Here is an 18,175-nt window from a genome sequence, read left to right as displayed (position 1 = left end):
AGACACTATGGTGGTAGGTACAATTATTAGGCTACAACAGAACACATTGGCAGATCTTTTTTTTTCGTCTGGTTGATGGTCACCCCCACTTTGAAACGCCACTCTGCGGAGGTCAAATAACTGCGGCCAGTTCACACCTGAAAGGCAGTTGCGTAATGAGGCGTATCTATACACAAACTGGAAAACCTTCACCATCCAAGTCATATAGTCTCAAAGTCGACACAGTTCCTAACCACGCAGCACAGCGTATGTATGGAAGCCTCTCAAATACGACATTCCACGCAGCCTTCAACATGTTTATCCGTACTACTTTATGTACTAGTGTCATTGACCCCGGGGGGTCGCGCATAACTATAAATACTGTGTTCTGCTGCAGCGCAACGCGGAAATGCACTTGGACTTCGACCTGATATCTGGCGGGTAGCGAACAAGTATCATATATTACGAAATATACGCACGACCTTAAAGAACTATTACTGTACACACACACACAGTAACAGAAATAACTGGAACGAATCATAACCTATAGATATTCCTACTCCATCTGTAATACGTTTTCCCTGGTCATCAAGCTGAAACCGTTTACTTGGGACTTAAGCACACTAGAGACACTGCTACAAGTGTGATCCCACCCACAAACTGAATATGATCGGAAATGTTACACCTAATAAAAAGCAACATGATGACCGCAAATACAGTACAATTACATATGGGATGTGTTTCTCAATATTGCAAAAAATAGCGAAAACCGCCGCCCACAGTTAAAACATGCCTAACGTCACTTAATCCAATCTTTTTCACGACACTTTAACCCTATTCAGACCGGGGGGGGGGGCTTTTGAGGCCCGCGCTAACTTCGATGTCCTATAACGCCAGAACGGCTTACGCTAGAGCCACCAAATTTAGTCAGTTTTCCTAAAATATTGTTGGCAACAATTCTACGAAGTTTGACAAATTTTCCATTTTTTCTTGTTGCCATGGCAACCGTTTGTTGACAGGCAGTTTTGCCAAAAATCACTATTTTGGGTTCTAACAATGTATTTTTCAAATTTATTTGCTATATTAGTGTGATTTTGTTACATAAATAAAATCTTATATTATTCAGCATATCTTTCATAATTAAATATGCATAAATTATGCTAATTTGATGACGTCATCAGCCCAAAATCCAAGATGGCGGACGGAATGGCCAGATCAAGAAAAACAAGCTAATTATCCCTTAAAATTTGCAACTACCTGGTATTTTTTCATCAAAAACCATCTAAATGAATGAATTTAGTCTATTTCCATTGCTCTTTGTGATTATTTGTTGCAAAAAAAGTATTTTTAAAAATTCAAGGTATGATAAATAATATGGCGGAGCCCAACTCGTATCTTAGATGTGCATGACGTCATTTTATGACGTCATATTGACGTCATTGATGTTGCTATTGGCAACGCAAGTCGTAATAAACATTATTATTCTGTTATCTGCACTTGTTGTTACATTTTTGCAGCATAACTTGAAGTTTTCTGAGAATACCCGTTTTTCATGGGTTTGGCCAATGTAATCAAATTGATGACGTCATAATTACGTCATCTTACGTCAACGTAACGTCAAACGTCACATACTTGTCAGATATTATGTCGATATCAAGTCCTGAAAATTTGGCGGCCCTACGGCACGTCGTTTTAGAGTTATAGGACTTAGAAGTGGAGGGCCTCAAAAGCCCCCCCCCGGTCCAGGGATGACCAAAAAAGCCCGGTCTGAATAGGGTTAAGACATATTTCATTAGATTAACGGGCTCTGGTGTTGTCACCAAGATATGGCCTCTCGGGGACACAACGAGAAATACTTGACCTTACCTACAAAGCAAATAATAGTGAGTGAGTGTCATCTGTAACCACTTCGCAACCCTGCAGGTTCGTGTCATACTGGGCGATCCCCTCTCATTGAAAGCTCATACTTGACTGGTCCCAACAGTTTGGTCTAAAGACACATATCTAACTATACTACCGTCAACTGCCTTTACAAATTACTTAGATTCAATTTGGAGCATGTAACATTACAATATAAAAGGTGGGCAACGCTGTGACGAATTCGTACCTGATAGTCTAGCTGTCGTGCCTTCTTCTTTGGAACACAAAGTTCAAAAGAGAACGTTTGAAGTGTGTATCAAGATTTATTGTAGCTGCGTATGTGTGTTGACACCTTTTGGGAGTGATCCATTTGGCTAGAGGGGTGGCTTTGCGTGACTAGCCGCCCAACTTGGACAAAACTATTATTTTATAAATTCTTTATTCAAAGTTTGAAAATGGAAGCTTAGATGTTTATTAAAACAATGCTGTAATGATCCATACCCGTCCATCTTATATTTCAAGACTTAACCCTTCAACACACTAGTACCTCTGTGGGTGGACCTAGCTACAAACTGGATTCGCCCTAACAGGTGATCGTGATAATGGTGTGCCCTTGTAGGTGAACCCTTTGTTATCGCACGTACTAAAGTTCATCTGGGAGCTCGAGTGTTTGAGGATAAACATGTTTGTGCTGAGGGAATATTTTTTTTACATCTCTGTCCCTCTACTAGTCCCTCGACCTCCAGGTCGTTTGGGGGACAAGGTAGACAGATAGAGAGTTCTCTCTCTCCCTCTCTCTCTATGTATATATGCACACACACACACACACACACACACACATACACACACACACACAAACACACATATATATATATAATATGTGTATAAATAAGAAGGACGCATGGGTAAGAGTAAATTATAAACGTAAACTGAAACTGAAAGACGCGTTCGAAAAAAAAATAGTGTTCCCTGAACTCGGAAGACCTCTGCACGTCGAGCTGTTGTCGTCACCGGTATCACAAAGGGGGCCTGGCGTATCGCGAGTATTCATCCGTGACTTCCGGTCAAACGTTTCCGAATATCGCCATACAATGTATTTGGCTATCCCTTTCCTCAACTGTGTGAAATACCGATTAAAACATTTTTTTCGTACTTCGTAAATAAGTTAGGGCGGAGACTGTGGCGTTAATCGAACTCCTGCTTCTTCGCTTCTTCTTCGCACTAACGTAGAGTGGAATTTGTTATCACCAAGCACAGTAGGGACATCTTCTCTGGATAGTTTTAAAGAACGCTTGCGGATAGATGTGCAAAAGTTAGGTGTGATGGGTCCTTCGGTGTAATATAACCAGCTGCTGCCGCACTGCGTGCCTGCGAAGCTGGTGTGTTGCGCCGAACGGCGGTTATACCGGCTATATAGATACAGATACAGATTCGCAACGAACAAACACAATGACGTTACTGTTTGTGAGTAAACTCCCCCCCCCCCCCCCCCTATGACGAAAGCAGTTCGTGTGGTTCAAAGCGGCCTATTGGATGACCCGTAAAGAGGATCATTTCCATAACGCGTTATATGTCATGTTGATCAACAAAAGGACCATTTCTATCAGTTGACCTTAACAGCACTAAGAGACCCTCATGTCGCTGACCAGAGTACATCGAAACGCCCTCCAGCTGCTAGAGTATGTCGCCTCCCACACGGGGCTTACCGAAGCCGTCAGGAAACTCCAGCTAGCGCAGCAGTTCACCGCCAGCGACGAAGAACTGAAGCAACTGCAAGTCAGTGAAGTGTTATAGTGGGAATTGTACGATGTCTATAGCAGGGGAGGGGGAATGAGTATATTTTTGGGGCTTAGGGGAAGGGCCATGTACTTAAATTCTAGGCTAGAGGTGAGGGCCATGAAACTTTTATTTTTTTACGAATAGGTTATACCGTCCAGACACTATTTCTGTAGGTGACATTTTCTTTACGTTTGTACCTCCACTGCGTCAGGCTAGGAACAGGTATGTTTATGTCGTTCGCCCGAATGAACAAGTCCAGTGACTGTTATTAATAATAATCTGGATGTACCCAGCAATTACCCCATCCCTTTTTGTAACTTGCGAACAAAATCAAGTACTTTCTGTACAGCGTTTGAGCGTACCACGTTTCAGTTGTAGATCAGAAGAAGCATTCGGTGAGAGAAAGTACAGAAAACAGTAACTGTTGTATTCTTTTCATACATAGTTAACGGACATTGCTGATAATCATGTTAAGTTCACCCCAAGGCTACATGGTAACGTGATACTATGGTGTTCTCATGGTCACTATGACTGGCATTTCTGTGCCTCAATGGCGTCAGGCGCAGGTAAGCCTATGTCGTTCATTCATGACCAAAACAAGTTCACCGACCATATACGCCAGTCACGTCCGCTCCTTCCCACATCAATGACCCTACTTTACACTTAAATATTGACCGAAATTGCAGTGGCATTCAAGCGGAACATTTTGAATAGGAAAACCAGACAAAGCAAGAAGCGAATGAAAACTATTTAAAGCGTAGAATAACATTCCAGTCTTTACAAATAGCCTGCGTTGGCAGCCATGACAACACACATGCTTTCCGTGGCAACACAAACAAAAACTATGTGTAAAAGAGGGCCTAATTTATAAGTAAATTGGTACAATTCACATGGTGTAGCTTCTCGGTCATTTAAAATGAACAAATAAATTTTTCATGTAACTTTTGGTATACAGAACATCCAAGTTTACTTTTAGTATATTTGAGCAGAGTATTTTATGATTGTAAATTTATTGCACGGGCACCAGGCCTGTTTGCGTACAGGGTAGTCATAAAATAAAGTGCCGCAATTACCCTACAAAAGTCAAACACTTAATTCAGCTCATTTTGTTCCGTCAATATTGACTTGTGAATGAAGGCAAGTTGAATAAACAGTGCTTGCTACTCAAAAGCCACTGTTACTCTTTATGCAAGCAAACAATTTGAACCAAGAGCTGTTGAGGTGCTAGCCATAAGCCGTAGGAAGGCCTTTTCCATCTTAAGACTGTATTCCAGCATACTGGAGTTAATCTTGCAGAATTGAATTTGGTCCAATATTGAAGAGGTAGGATATTGCGACTGGATGGAGGATGGTGTCCCTATATCTCACTACATTGAAGTTGCCTGGAATGGTGACGAGTCTTGTTTTTCCTATAATGGCAGTTATACCTCCCCACACCATGACGCTGCCACCACCACCAAACGCTGAAAGTTAATCTTGCCGTGTCAGCGTGCGGTTCCCCTTGCCGCCTACACGCTTTGATTCGGCTATATCCAACTGCCGAAAGGGCAGACATACTCTACTCAAATGTGCTTAAACAAACTTTTATGTTCTGTATACCAAACGTGATGTGAATAAAGGATTGACTGACTCACGGACACAGGCACTAATACCAACAGGACGATACAGTGCTGAACAGAATCAGGATAATTTGGCACTTTTTTGTGCTCGTTTCATGAGCTTAGCCAAACACCCCCCCCCCCCAACACCCCCGCCATCACCACCACCACCCCAAACACACACACACACACTTAATATCGAACAGTCCCTTGGTTAGAAGAACAGACGCGGTATTCCGATCTTCTTGGTATTCATCAATCTCCGAAAATAAGTGATTATTGCTATGACTTATGACTGACTTCATGTGTTTCTGTGGTCTCGTCATAGCTGAAGTGGATACCACGGAGACTACAAGGATGGTTACTAAAGAAAGCGATCCAAATGTTTGGAGAGCGAACCTGGAAGTACCAGGACTCCCTCCCACCTTTACCTGTACCTCCTCTCAAGAACACACTGGACAAGTATCTAGAGTCAGGTAGCAAGATTCAATTTATAACTTATTTCCATTCACTATTTCCCAAGTTTTGGTTAGTTATTTAGTGTAATATGTTTTCATTTCATTCCATTGATTCCGTTATCTATTATCTTTACTTATTTCTTTTGTTTGATTTACATTAATTTGTAAAAGTCAAGTAAAGGGAGGCCTTCTTATAAGCAGAAGCTTTTGGCCTCCCTTGCACTCTTATGTTCTTTTTCTAATTCATTGTAACAGTCATGTATTTATAATTTTTTTTTAAAGTGCGAAAAAAGATAGGTATAAGGCAAACAAGAAGCAAGAATCGTGTGAACTGTACCAGTTTACTTACTAATAGGCCCCCTTTCCACTAGACGGCAATCGCGATGCGCTCTCATTGTCACTGGCGTTTTAAAATCCTACAAAGCTAACCTCCTCTGTACAATTGACTGTAAAAGTTGGCAGAAATTACTATAGACTGTAATCTACTTCGCTGATGTTATTTGTCTCGACCGGTAGGCCCCTAAACGTCTGAATGCCTGTTCATAGAATCTGGTCATTTTCCAATTGGTCCAACGGTCCACTGAGAAAAAACGGTTTTGTACCGGTACACCGTACCGGTACCCACCCCCAGTATGCACATTGCTCTTAGAGCACAGCCTGATACTGCTAAAAGCGTGTATACAAGAGAGATATGTAAGCGAACAATAATTATATATCTATTCATAACCAGTTTGGTATGTTTTGCATAACCAGTGAAACCGTTTGTAACGGCGGAGGAATACAAGCAGACAGAGGCGGTGGTGAGGGAGTTTGAAGAAGGGGTCGGCCAATCACTGCAGCAACAATTACTGGAGAGGGCAAAGGTTAAAAGGAACTGGGTACGTAAGACACCGGATGTGACGTTTGGTGTGAAATATGGCCCATCAACGAAACAGGACATAGCCCTAAAACTGGGAAAAAAGGTCCTATTTTTCAAGCAATGATATATTATAAAAACCATGTAACCTCGCTTGAATTTTTTTCTGCATCCTAATGTCCTCAGCTTGAAGATTGGTGGGTGGATCTGATGTACCTTCAGTCGCGGCACTCCCTTCCCCTGGCTTCCAACGTTGTCGGGTTTGTACCTATCATGGACCACATGTGGTCTGCCGTAGGGGCGGAACCGGCAGACAGGGTTCCACTGTTTCTCTGGGCAGCACTCTATCTGTGGAAACTCCTCAGGAAGTAAGTACAAGAGAATCCATAAGAGAGTACATAACCAACATGATTATGCAGATATGAAAGTCATTTGCATAATCAGAATATTAGGTCAGAATAACAGAGATATGAGGTCAACAAAGTCTTGTTTCAATATTGTGTTTTTAATGTTTTGTGGTGAACTTAGGTGTTTATTGGTGGTAAACTTTATCCATATTTCTACTTATCTTCCTGACATCTGAAGCTTGATCAAAATTAGAATAAAGAATTTTGTTTTCTTATTCTAGAGAGCAGATACCAGTTGACAAGGATGTGCTGACAGGACAGCCGTTCTGTATGAACCAGTTTCGCAGCATGTTCTCAGCTCACAGGATTCCTGGTGTGACCATGGACAAGATTGTCAGCCATTTTAAGACAGGTATGCTCATTTCGACACCGTTAAAATTAATGATACTTGATGAATTTCAGTTTGGATACATTGCTCTGATTTGCGCAGTCCAGTAAGATACTGCATCCATAAATAATTCATAGGGTAGGAAAATCACTGTCCATAAACAAGGTTTATTTTTTCACAATCAGGTCCTATATTCAATCAACAACCTACGTTTCTGCGACAGTCTGTCACTCTCTTCAGGGCAATATATATATACTGGCTGATTCTATTTCACCCCGCCGCTAGGCGAACGAGCAATGCGGCCCCAAACATTACGTACATTGGCAGTTGTTTTCCTCGATATTACTGTCCTATGTAGTAAATATTGTCCGGCAGCAATTGACTGCCGATTTTATAGAGGTCCTGGTTGTGAATATAGAACCGTTTAACCCGAAGTTATGCAAGATTCTGCAGCATTTTGGCCACTGACAACATAATTAAGTCATGAAGTATGCTGACCACTGTAAAGCATTTTCAAATGCTGCTATTGCAATTGTTTGCACGCAATAGTATGAACCGAATTTTTCTTCCCTGATTTTGCACAGAATCAGAAGGCCCATCACCCACCCACATCATGGTGCTGTGTAAGGGTCGTGTGTTCAAGATGGAGGTCATCGATCAAGAGGGCGAACCTCTAACTCCTGCAGAACTTAAAACGTAATCATCCTTAGATTATAAACTAAGAAAAGCGTTTAATCATAAACGTTTAAAGCTTCAAAGCTCAAGCCAGGTTAGTCAATACAAAAATTACTTAAGCAACGTAAGAAAGTTTTGAAAACGACCAAACAATTCAGACCTTCATAGGCCGGAAACAATTTGTTCTGGTACTGATAGATCTATTGACCATCCGACACATTCATTTTGGTCCATGCGTTTGGTTACCTCATGTCAACTAATCATAGATTTCGATTGGATTTTCTCATTGTCCTCTGTTCCAGACAACTTGAGGTCGTGAAACAACAATGTGAGAACGTCTGTGAGGGACCTCACATCTCTGTGCTAACTGCGGGGAACAGAACAGAATGGGCAAAGGTATGTCAAGTTCGTAGCAAAGCACTCATATATCTGTGAGAATGTTTACAAATGAAAGTATGACTTATGAAACTAAAAAGACACCGTTGCACATCAATGAGAAGGGTCTATTTTTGTTGAAAGTCTTAATGGACTAAAGAAAAGAAGGACTAAAGCATATTTTGCTGAAACAGACTAGAGAGAAGATGGTGGAGATGGACCCAGTCAATGCTCGTAACCTGTCCGTCATTGAGAAGAGTATCGTAGTCTTAGCGTTTGACGATGCCACGCCGAAGGACAGTGGAGAGGTAAGTGGTGATGTTTCGAGCGTACACAGTAGGGCGTCTGTGGTACCACATGTCGCTTTTAGCCAAAAGTCTCGCTTTTATCTTGTATTGTTTTACATACTCAGAACAACATTCTCTTCTTGACATTCTAATGCCTTTAACCCTATCTAGGTCCTACGCCAGGTGTTGGTGGGAAGTAGTAGGAACAGATGGTTTGACCATGTGAACACTGGAGTGGCCTTCAAGAGTGGTATTTTCGCTTCCCAAGTCGATGTACGCTTTTGTTTACATATATGCATTACATTGGAAAAGATCCTACACATCATACGCATTGTTAAAGAATGCATTGTCGTTAACCAAAAAGACTTCAATACTCGCCAAGTAGCAATTACTCAAGCAACTGGATATGATTTTGGAAACGGTCAGACATTCCAAATAACACCTGTTAGTGACAATGTCATTTCAATATTTCTTGCACAAATAGGTGCGTCGCATAACAGTTTCCCAATGCCTGTATACTCCTGTGGACAATATCTTCATTGTTTAAGTTTACAACGGGATTATATCGTTTATATTTTCAGCATACTCCAGCAGATGGCATGGTGGGTATTTATTATAAAAACTTCCTTCTTGCTCAGGCTCAGAGGATTGCACCAATTGAAAAGGTAACATACTTAAAATTTGTCCTGAATTAGTATTCTGTACAGAGCATGTTTGGGTATATCGAATACTTAAACTTACTTAGTTCGTTTGTACGGTAGCACTTAATGTGCCATGTCATCTTTTAATGAATAAGGCTGTGGTTGTGGAGTATGAAATTGCATTGATGATATATACATATATATATATATATATACTGAATTTTCCATCTCATCGCGAAATATGTTGTACCATCAAAAAATGATATTGAACTGAAGAAGATGAAAAATCACCAACATGATAAAACATTGCTTTGTTGCACAAGTGTCGTTATTCCCTCTGCAATGTCATTATTGGGGACAGTACTGTAGCGGTGGTGAGGGGCCGGGGATACAAGCTTATTCACGTGTGGGACCGCATTCTTCTCACTGCAGCGCTACCTGGCAATAGGGAGAAGAACAGGCAGTATTGCCATGCGGAAGGGGGCAGAAGAATTATCACCAAACGTTGGTGGCTTGTGCAATAAAGAATTTTATGTCATGCTTGGGCCGCGATAACGTTCGATACAGGTGTTCCGGACCGTGTGGTAAAAAGCAGTATCATACAGACTTTGACGTTTTATCACACAGGCTTCTATCAAATAATTTGAACGGTTTCTGTGCACGCTAACGCGGCATGGTCGAAAATTGGAATACCTGATTCCGACGTTGGAATATTGTTGCAACAATTTTTGTTCGTGGGCACTAAATTTTCTCAACTTCTGGCGCATTTCGCATTGGAACATGTGTTTTCTCATGTGAGTATGACATACGTACAATCTGTCCCAGCCCTCCCGCGGGTTGGATCACCCTCCGGCCTTCGGGCGATCCTACCCGCGGTCGGGCTGGTACCGAGGGTGATACGGAATACACCGTGTTGTATTCTATATGACCGAACTGATCATTGCTGTTGTGACATCGATGCTTTCACAGGACCAGGTTCTCGCCCGGCCCGTTCCGGAACCAGAGGAACTGAGTTTCACCCTAGATGACGAAATACGTGATGCAATCATACATACTGAGGAGACATTCATTAAACAGGCATATCACTACTCTTATCATTATCAATAGCTTCAAGCTTCAAACCAATATTTTGCTGTTTGTACTATTAGTACACTAGATTTGAAGAACATTGCAGATTATTCAATCAGGAAATGATGCTATGTGTAATATTAATATCCTTGGTTCGACCCAGGCTTCAGACTTGGAACTAGTCTGCCCCAGCTTCACAGACTATGGTAAGAAGTTCATCCGTAGTTTCAAGCTCCACCCTGACGCCTACATGCAGGCTGCACTACAGCTGGCGTACTTCAGGCTGCATGGGAAGTAAGTATGATATCATAGGTACAGACTAACATGGCGCCATTGTTTAGACCATTATGACCAAATATATCTAGATCACTATGTTATAATTTTAAGACCTTATATCCGTACACAAAACAAAGCGCTTACCATCAAGCTTTTGACCAGTCCTTGTCATATTGAAATGACCCAAAGCCTAAGTCACACATTCGGACCGGAAGTGTGACGTCAGCAAAGGGTCCAAGGTGCTTGGCAGTCGGTATCGGCCCCCGTCTCGGTTGAGGGAAGGTTGGTGGCCTCTGATGTAAATGGCATTAAAAAGCTTGTTGGTAAACCGCTGTATTTTGTGTACGGATATGAGGTCTTAAAATTGTACTTACATTCAAATATCTAGATCATGGTGACCTCGTCACAAGTGCGAACTAAACTATTCGCTAGTAACGTTTGAGCTTTCCATTCTCTTCTTTCCCAAATCATGACGTCAGACCTGCCCAAACGTACGAGTCGGCGACCCTGCGGCGGTACTACCACGGTCGGTTGGAGACTGTCCGGTCCTGCACCATGGAAATGGTCAGCTGGTGTAAGGCCACGATGGACAACACGGTGCCGGTACGCTGCTGCTCACTACTAGATTAAGTGCACATTCAAGTATTGCGTATTGAACGAAGTCTGGTGGCTAAAGTAATGTGCTTTCGCCCACAATATTGTATATTATTAGTATCTATTTTGTGATTATTCTTGGAAAGGATTACATATTACATCTGATATTTTTATTCTTTATTTCTTCCCTTGTTAGATTAAAGAGAAGAAAGAACTGATGATGGCGGCGTTGAAGAAACATGTACAACTTATGGAGGAGGCGAAAAACATGCTGGGTAGGCATGAAGTTATTTTCATTTTTTCTGATGTATCCATTATTAGCAAATCTGCACAAGCAGGAAAAATACACCACATTTGTTGACTTCTTGATAGACATCGTGCCACAGCTTTTATTTCAATTGATTAACGTTCATTTACTGTATATATTATAAAGATTGAACCGTGGATGGCAAAGGCGTTCTTAACCTGTATTTGTTTGCTTCAGGCTGTGACCGTCACCTCTTTGGTCTTCAAGTTATCGCTCAAGGTGCAGGAATTCCTCTTCCTTCCATCTTCAGAGATGCTGCCTTCACAAAGAAGTAAGCAGAAAATTCTCTAATCCCGGACGTCGTTCGGCCAAGACATTTTGTTAAGGTCAAACTTTGAGACAATAGATGACAAATAATTCGGTGCGTACGGCGTAACATGGCGAATAAACTTTAAATGACGTATTGTTTTTTTAATCCATTTATTTGCCTTCACAACTTTTATATTCTCTCTTCCAAACCGCTGTTGACGACTGAAGGGTGGGAGGGGGGTTTGCCCTGGTGACTGCTCTGATTGGCTACACACCAGTCCCAGGGGCAGTGGCTCCCAAGATGCATAACGGCTACTGCATCTTATACAACATCCAAGCAGAGAGGTTTGTTATTTTATTCCCTTCGTGAAACGAAGGGTTTGTTTTGAGTGCTGTTTGTGTGTGAGAGGGACGTTTGTCAGCATGATATCTGGGGAAGGCATGGATGGATTGTTTTGATATTTGGTATGTGGGTAGGGTTAGACATGAGGAAGGAATGGTAGGAATTGCGTTACGGCAGGGCGTTCTAGCGGAGTGTTATTGTACTGCAGCAGAACTTCCGGTTTTGATTTTTTTTTTCGGGACTTTTTTGGGTGATGATTTTTACGTGGTAGGTAGCTGTGTAAATGAATAGTAAGGTGTGTAAGTTTTGGCCACTTAGGGGTTTTGCTGGGGCGGTGAAAGTCATTCTTGTGTTAGGTTTCGAGAAGGAATAATGCAAGCAGGGGTCGATGGATCGGAATGACTGTAGGTATGCAGATAGCTTACGTAGTGATGTACATAATTGTATGATTGTTATGCAAATTAGGAGGTAATTAGCAGAATGCAATAGGTATGTTTGGAAACCTGTTGTATGGTGCGTGTCTGTGTACAGAAAAGCTCGCGAACGGCTGGACAGATAGCTCTGATATTTGGTATGTGGGTAGTTCTGAGAAGGAATATTTTCGTTTAGTGGCTTTGACGGGTTTTGCAGGGGATGTTTGTAGGTGGAAAATGGGTTTTACGCAATCGTAGGTATTACGCAATCGTGGGTATTACGCAATCGTGCTATATTTAGGTGATATTACGTCATGCCGATGGGCTTCATGCTTACCCCGTCCCAACAGGAAGTGATCCCAAAGGTCATAGTTGCGCAATAGAGAAAATGGTTTATAGGGACAGTACATTATACATGATGGGGTGTGCATGTTCCCCATAAGATTTGATAATCTGTAGACTAAGGGCAATGATGATATTGTATACAGGGGCGTGTATTACACGTTTTAAAAGGGTTGCACATGTAACAGTTACTACCGGTACAATACACTGATGAACAAAGCAGGGTTTGTTTTTCACAGTAACTTGCAGTCATTGATGAGATTGTTTATAGGGAGTTTACATTAGACATATGGGATACACAATGCAGTGGACTGCATTGTGAAACAAAGAATGTTACGACATCATCATTGTTGCAACCATTGATACATTTGCTTCCGGCGGTGGATTTGTTATCCTACCTGCTGAAATTGGACAAATTTCTTGTCGGGATAAGCATTTGGTCTCTCTTCCAAGGAAGAAATTATGCATGTTTTATGTTATCCCGGACAGAAAAGGTGTCGCGAGGCGTATCTATTGACTGACAAGCCCCGTGCGGGCGGATAAAGCGTTCCCACCACGGCACGGCCATTTGTACTGATATGTGGCGAGAACGTTTGGGCAAGAGACACGGGGTCATGTCAGAATTTCAATGAGTTCCAAGTCGCAAGCCCAAAATGGAAGTTATACTTTTATGTCTTGTTTTCCAAGCGATGTAATGTAGAGTATATAGGTCACAACAAGGACACAAGTGGTAATTAACACAATCACGTCATTTGTACCGACATCTCGCGAGAACGATTAGGTGAGAGACACGCACGGGGTCATGTCGAAAGTTCCATGAGTCACAAGTCGCAAGCCCAGATGGATAGTTATACTTTGATGTCTTGATTTCTCTGCAATTTAATCTAGGGTAGGTCGCAGGTGCTAGTTAGCAGATTCATGCCATTTGTACTGATAGGTTACTAAAACGATTGGGTAAGAGAAAAGGGGTCATCTGAAAAGTTCCATGAGTTCCAAGTCGCAAGCCCAAAATGGAAGTTATACTTTTATGTACCTGAGGAGGAGCATCCCGTGACGACACCAGCCATCACATTTTGGAGGTGTTCGCTGGGGATGTGAAGATAATTTATGTGGATCTCACCAATGACGGCGTTGATGTGGTCAACGTTATTGTTTTATGTGTTATTTTATTGATATTTTGATGCAACAGTCGATTTTAGCCCAGTCAATATAAGTCTTTATCTTCAAAAGACAATGAAAGGTATTTGCTTTGTCCATGGAAATGAATGGACAGGACAGTTTGTGTCATGTGCACAAACAAGAAAGGATGGATGATAGAATACTTTTAAAATACAGCTACTGCCTATATCACTTTTTTCGGCGCACCTTCCTATGTGACGGTCTCCATGCTTTCTCCCAAAAAGCGTAAGCAGGCCTTCTTCATCTCCCGTAAATCGTAGAGACACGGTTTCATTTTACACAGTTTGTAGCAGGCCATAACGTACACATACATTCCATTCCATAGTAAAAACCACAAACCCTTTGTCTTCGCATTATATTCTACAACTTTTCAATGCATTTCACAGATAACATTGACCACCTACTGCCAATATTCCAAGTAACTTGCCTTTTAGATTCTTAATGACATACAAAAGTCTCCAATAATGTCGGCCTGACGTAGAAAACGCTCATCCTGACATGCACCTCACAGTTTCATATTTAAAACCAACAACATCCTCTCAACACCTCGCCTTCTCACTTCCACTTACAAGTGACGCTCTGTGGACGACACATAACTAAAGCTAGCCAATGACACGTCTACATATAAACCCTCCACCACCGCACCATCACCCATTTCACGAAGGTTGAGTTCTGCGAACGCTTGTTTATTTATTTGTTATTTGTCTGTGTAATGCATACTTCAACGCTTGCATTTATAATGAACATCGGAAACCCGGTTTTGAAGCTAGATAACCATTTTCTATCTTTGCTGTGTGGTAGGGAAATAACTTTTCGATACATTTTGGGAGCAGCTATGCTGATTCTAATCGTACCTAGCTGCTTGTAATGTGTTGGAGGGCGCACACGGAACGCGCACGGAATAAACTAACTAGGATACCACCTAGGCTGGCCAGGTGAAGAAAACTATATTTATCCCTTTACCTTTTTATCATTTAATGATGTCACTGTTTAGTCTTAACCCGAATTACAGATAAGATTAATAACTATGAAATGAACTTTGAAAAAAAGTTTGTTCCTTTACTTGTAGATTGACCTACAGCGTGAGTGCCTGGAGGAGTAGTAAGGAGACCAGTGCTGAGGAGATGTCGGCTAGTATACAACAGTTACTCAGGGACATGCGCCAACTGCTCATGACGTCATAAGGCACCTATCACCGAGAATACAGCAGTTATAACTCTTTTGTTCAACTAGAGTTCGGCGACCTCATACTTCCATGAAATATTTAGAGCTTTTGTAAATTTTATGCAAATGACTTGTACATTTACATGATTTATGCATGGTGATGTTCATCATTGACTAATATACACATGTCATAAGTATTGAATTCTCATCATTAATCATTTTTTGCATATGGTCTGTAAATCTGTTCCTTTACCGTCACACCAGCAAGGTTCGTACCGTGCTTGTTTATATAACAATACTGGTTACTCTTACCTATGGAACTCTATGAATTCACAGCTAGACAATAAGCATATATGTACATCGTTAAGAAAAAGGTTAGAAGATATATATATCCAGACATTTTCTCATAGACTGTCCACAGATAATGGTAAGTTAAGATTTTTCAAGAAACTAAAGAAGGGATACTCAATGGAAACTTATTTAACGTTACTAGATAAATTCGAGGTCAGATCGGCAATGTGCAAACTTAGAATTAGCGCCCACCCCCCTTGAAATTGAGAGAGGGCGGTACAAAAAGCTACCTGTGGGCGAAAGAACCTGTAACCATTGTATGGCAAAACCGGTGGAAGACGAAATACATTTTATTTCTAACTGCCTCTCTAACGATCAGGAAAGAAATGAGTTATTTGAAGAGGCATGCAAATTCCACAAAAATTTCCAAACGCTTACCGACGAAAACAAAACTATAACGCTGTTAACGTCACATAACCCACGCATCATAGAAAAAGTGGGACACTTCGTCTTCCACTGCTTCCAGAAAAGAAGTCAAACCCTAAATACGTAGATTGTAGCTCTCAGCAGTCCATACCATTGATAGAATAGTCACTCGTTTACACTTGTCACCATTGTTATCTATACCAAAGTATTTCATTTTATACATGTTTATTATATTTTCTGTATGTTTCATGTTGCAATTAGCCCTCGGGCAAGAACTTGCAAATAAACTTCCTATTATATAAACATTGCGAGATACAAAACCAGAACCGAGTGGTAAGCAGGTTGCAAATGTATTTTGCCCCATAACCATTGTCGTGCCAGTAACAGCCGGTGCACAATATTCATGGCATGAATATTTGTTTAATAGATCAGTATAGGGCCTTCACACTGAAACCGAATTAGTAGGAATCAAGCAGAACCAGCCGGAATGAGGTATTTGCAAAATTCGAACCCCATTCGGGGCCATTCCGAGTGGGAATTCCAATTGGACCTTTTATCCCCTTCACACGAGAAAGAATGAGACAAAATGCCGTCAGAATGAAAATTCTTTTCTATTCCTGGGAATTCGTAGTGTCTTCTAAAAATTCTTACTGCATTCCAGATACTCTTTTGGCCACATTCGGGCAGGATTCGAAGTGGCTTGCCGTTTCGGTTCTCCATCGAATGAGATAATTATATAAGAATGTTTCGAATAATGTTGGAATGCCACAGAATGCGGTCAGACTGCAGTTAGAATCCACTTAGAATCCACTTTGAATGCCATTCGATATTTCTCCACTTCGAATGCACCTCGACAGTTTTTGACATGTCAAAAACTTTCGAGCCAGCTAAAAGAACGGGGACGAATATCTCGAGTGCAGTAAGAATGTTTAGAATACAGTACGAATTGCCAGGAACTGCCAAGAATAGAAACAAAATTCCATTCTGACGGCATTCCGGCTCATTCGTGCTCTCGTGTGAAGGATAGAAGAAGTCACGCACAGACATATCTGTTAGATCTGAACACTTACTTGGCTTAAACTTTAAGCCCCGGTCACAAAGTTCGTACGACGCACTAGCGATAGCATACTCCGTATCTAATAATAATAATAATATCTGGTGTATATCGTACGATGATCGCAGTAAATCGCAAACAAATCGTACTTAAAATCAGCCATCGCATGGCATCGGACGATATTCATTTTTTTCCAGCGTCGTACAATTTTTCACAGCTGGGTGTTGGTGGGGAGGCCAAGCTAGCTGGCCAAACCCGTCTTCAACATATCAAGAGAAGTGCATGATACATGTGCACCCGGCAAGGTGTTCCACTCGATGATAGCTCGAGGGAAATAACTGGCTCTGTGTGCCTCTGTCTTGTAGGAGATTGTGATAACACTTGAGTGGTGTCCTCTTGTGGTGTTTGTATTTTTCGTGAGGATGTTGTGTATGGGAGTGGCTATATTTAAGTTAATTTGAATAACCTTTATTTGCTCAGAAATTGTACAGTGACCGATTGCCTTAACAAAATAGCTCAAATGAGGATCAGAAGTCTGTGCTCGTCTCAAGACAAGCAATTGCATTTACTCACAAAAACATTAATGGCCCTATTTACACACGCGTTTTCAGTCGGGTATGGACAAATATTGCCGTGTGCGAAAGCGGATAGCTTAGGGGGACAACATTGCAGAATGGTCATCTCTCACCCTGCAGGAAAAACTGACCCTGGCAAGGGAAAGACCGGCCTGGAGACAGCTTTCTATCTTCGTGTCTACCTTGTCCCCCAAACGACCTGGTGTTCAAGGGACTAGGGTCAACCGGCCAACACAAAGGTGTTTATTCTTAAACACTCGGGCTCCCAGGTGAACTTTAGTACGTGCGATAACAAAGGGTTCACCTACAAGGGCACACCATTATCATGGTCACATGTTAGGGCGAATCCAGTTTGTGACTGGGTCCACTCAAAGAGGTACCAGTGTGTCGAAGGCCCGGATAGCTTGATGTATATCAAGTCTTTTCTGACAACTTGAAATAGCAGACGAACGGGTATGAATTATCAAGTCTTGCTTGAAAGTTGAACACCTAGGCTTCCATTTTGAAACTATAAATGGAGATTTTGTACAATAAAAGTTGGGTGACCCCTGTAGCAAAATGGGTAAGTCCCAAAAGGTGTCAACCTACAAATGCAGCTGGAATAAATCTTGATACACACTTCAAACGTTCTCTTTGAACTTTGTGTTCCAA

The 18,175-nt window shown here is 41.5% G+C and overlaps 1 protein-coding gene across 1 annotated transcript; it reads left to right on the top strand.

Annotated features, from left to right (window-relative positions):
- The first annotated feature begins 3,402 nt into the window (after window positions 1-3,402).
- LOC118430885 (peroxisomal carnitine O-octanoyltransferase-like) lies at window positions 3,403-15,198 on the top strand. Its single transcript, XM_035841919.1, has 16 exons — window positions 3,403-3,615; window positions 5,545-5,692; window positions 6,428-6,552; window positions 6,717-6,898; window positions 7,159-7,289; window positions 7,850-7,961; window positions 8,243-8,336; window positions 8,510-8,623; window positions 8,774-9,267; window positions 10,069-10,075; window positions 10,475-10,605; window positions 11,067-11,190; window positions 11,378-11,456; window positions 11,666-11,759; window positions 11,966-12,082; window positions 15,084-15,198. The coding sequence occupies exons 1-16, from the start codon at window positions 3,475-3,477 to the stop codon at window positions 15,196-15,198; spliced, it is 2,208 nt and encodes a 735-aa protein (XP_035697812.1). The 5' UTR covers window positions 3,403-3,474.
- Window positions 15,199-18,175: the final 2,977 nt, after the last annotated feature.

The sequence above is a fragment of the Branchiostoma floridae genome, chromosome 14 (assembly GCF_000003815.2).
Source record: "Branchiostoma floridae strain S238N-H82 chromosome 14, Bfl_VNyyK, whole genome shotgun sequence".
Taxonomy (NCBI): Eukaryota; Metazoa; Chordata; class Leptocardii; order Amphioxiformes; family Branchiostomatidae; genus Branchiostoma; species Branchiostoma floridae.
Note: the sequence above shows the minus strand (reverse complement) of the source record. Positions and strands in the feature narration are given on the sequence as shown.

What these genes read in the sequence shown, in the direction of transcription:
- LOC118430885 (XM_035841919.1), top strand. Translation starts at nt 3,475, where the DNA reads ATGTCGCTGACCAGAGTACATCGAAACGCCCTCCAGCTGCTAGAGTAT. An exon ending in GGACAAGTATCTAGAGTCAG is followed by an intron (nt 5,693 to 6,427) that starts GTAGCAAGATTC and finishes TTGCATAACCAG; the next exon opens with TGAAACCGTTTGTAACGGCG. An exon ending in TGTCAGCCATTTTAAGACAG is followed by an intron (nt 7,290 to 7,849) that starts GTATGCTCATTT and finishes GATTTTGCACAG; the next exon opens with AATCAGAAGGCCCATCACCC.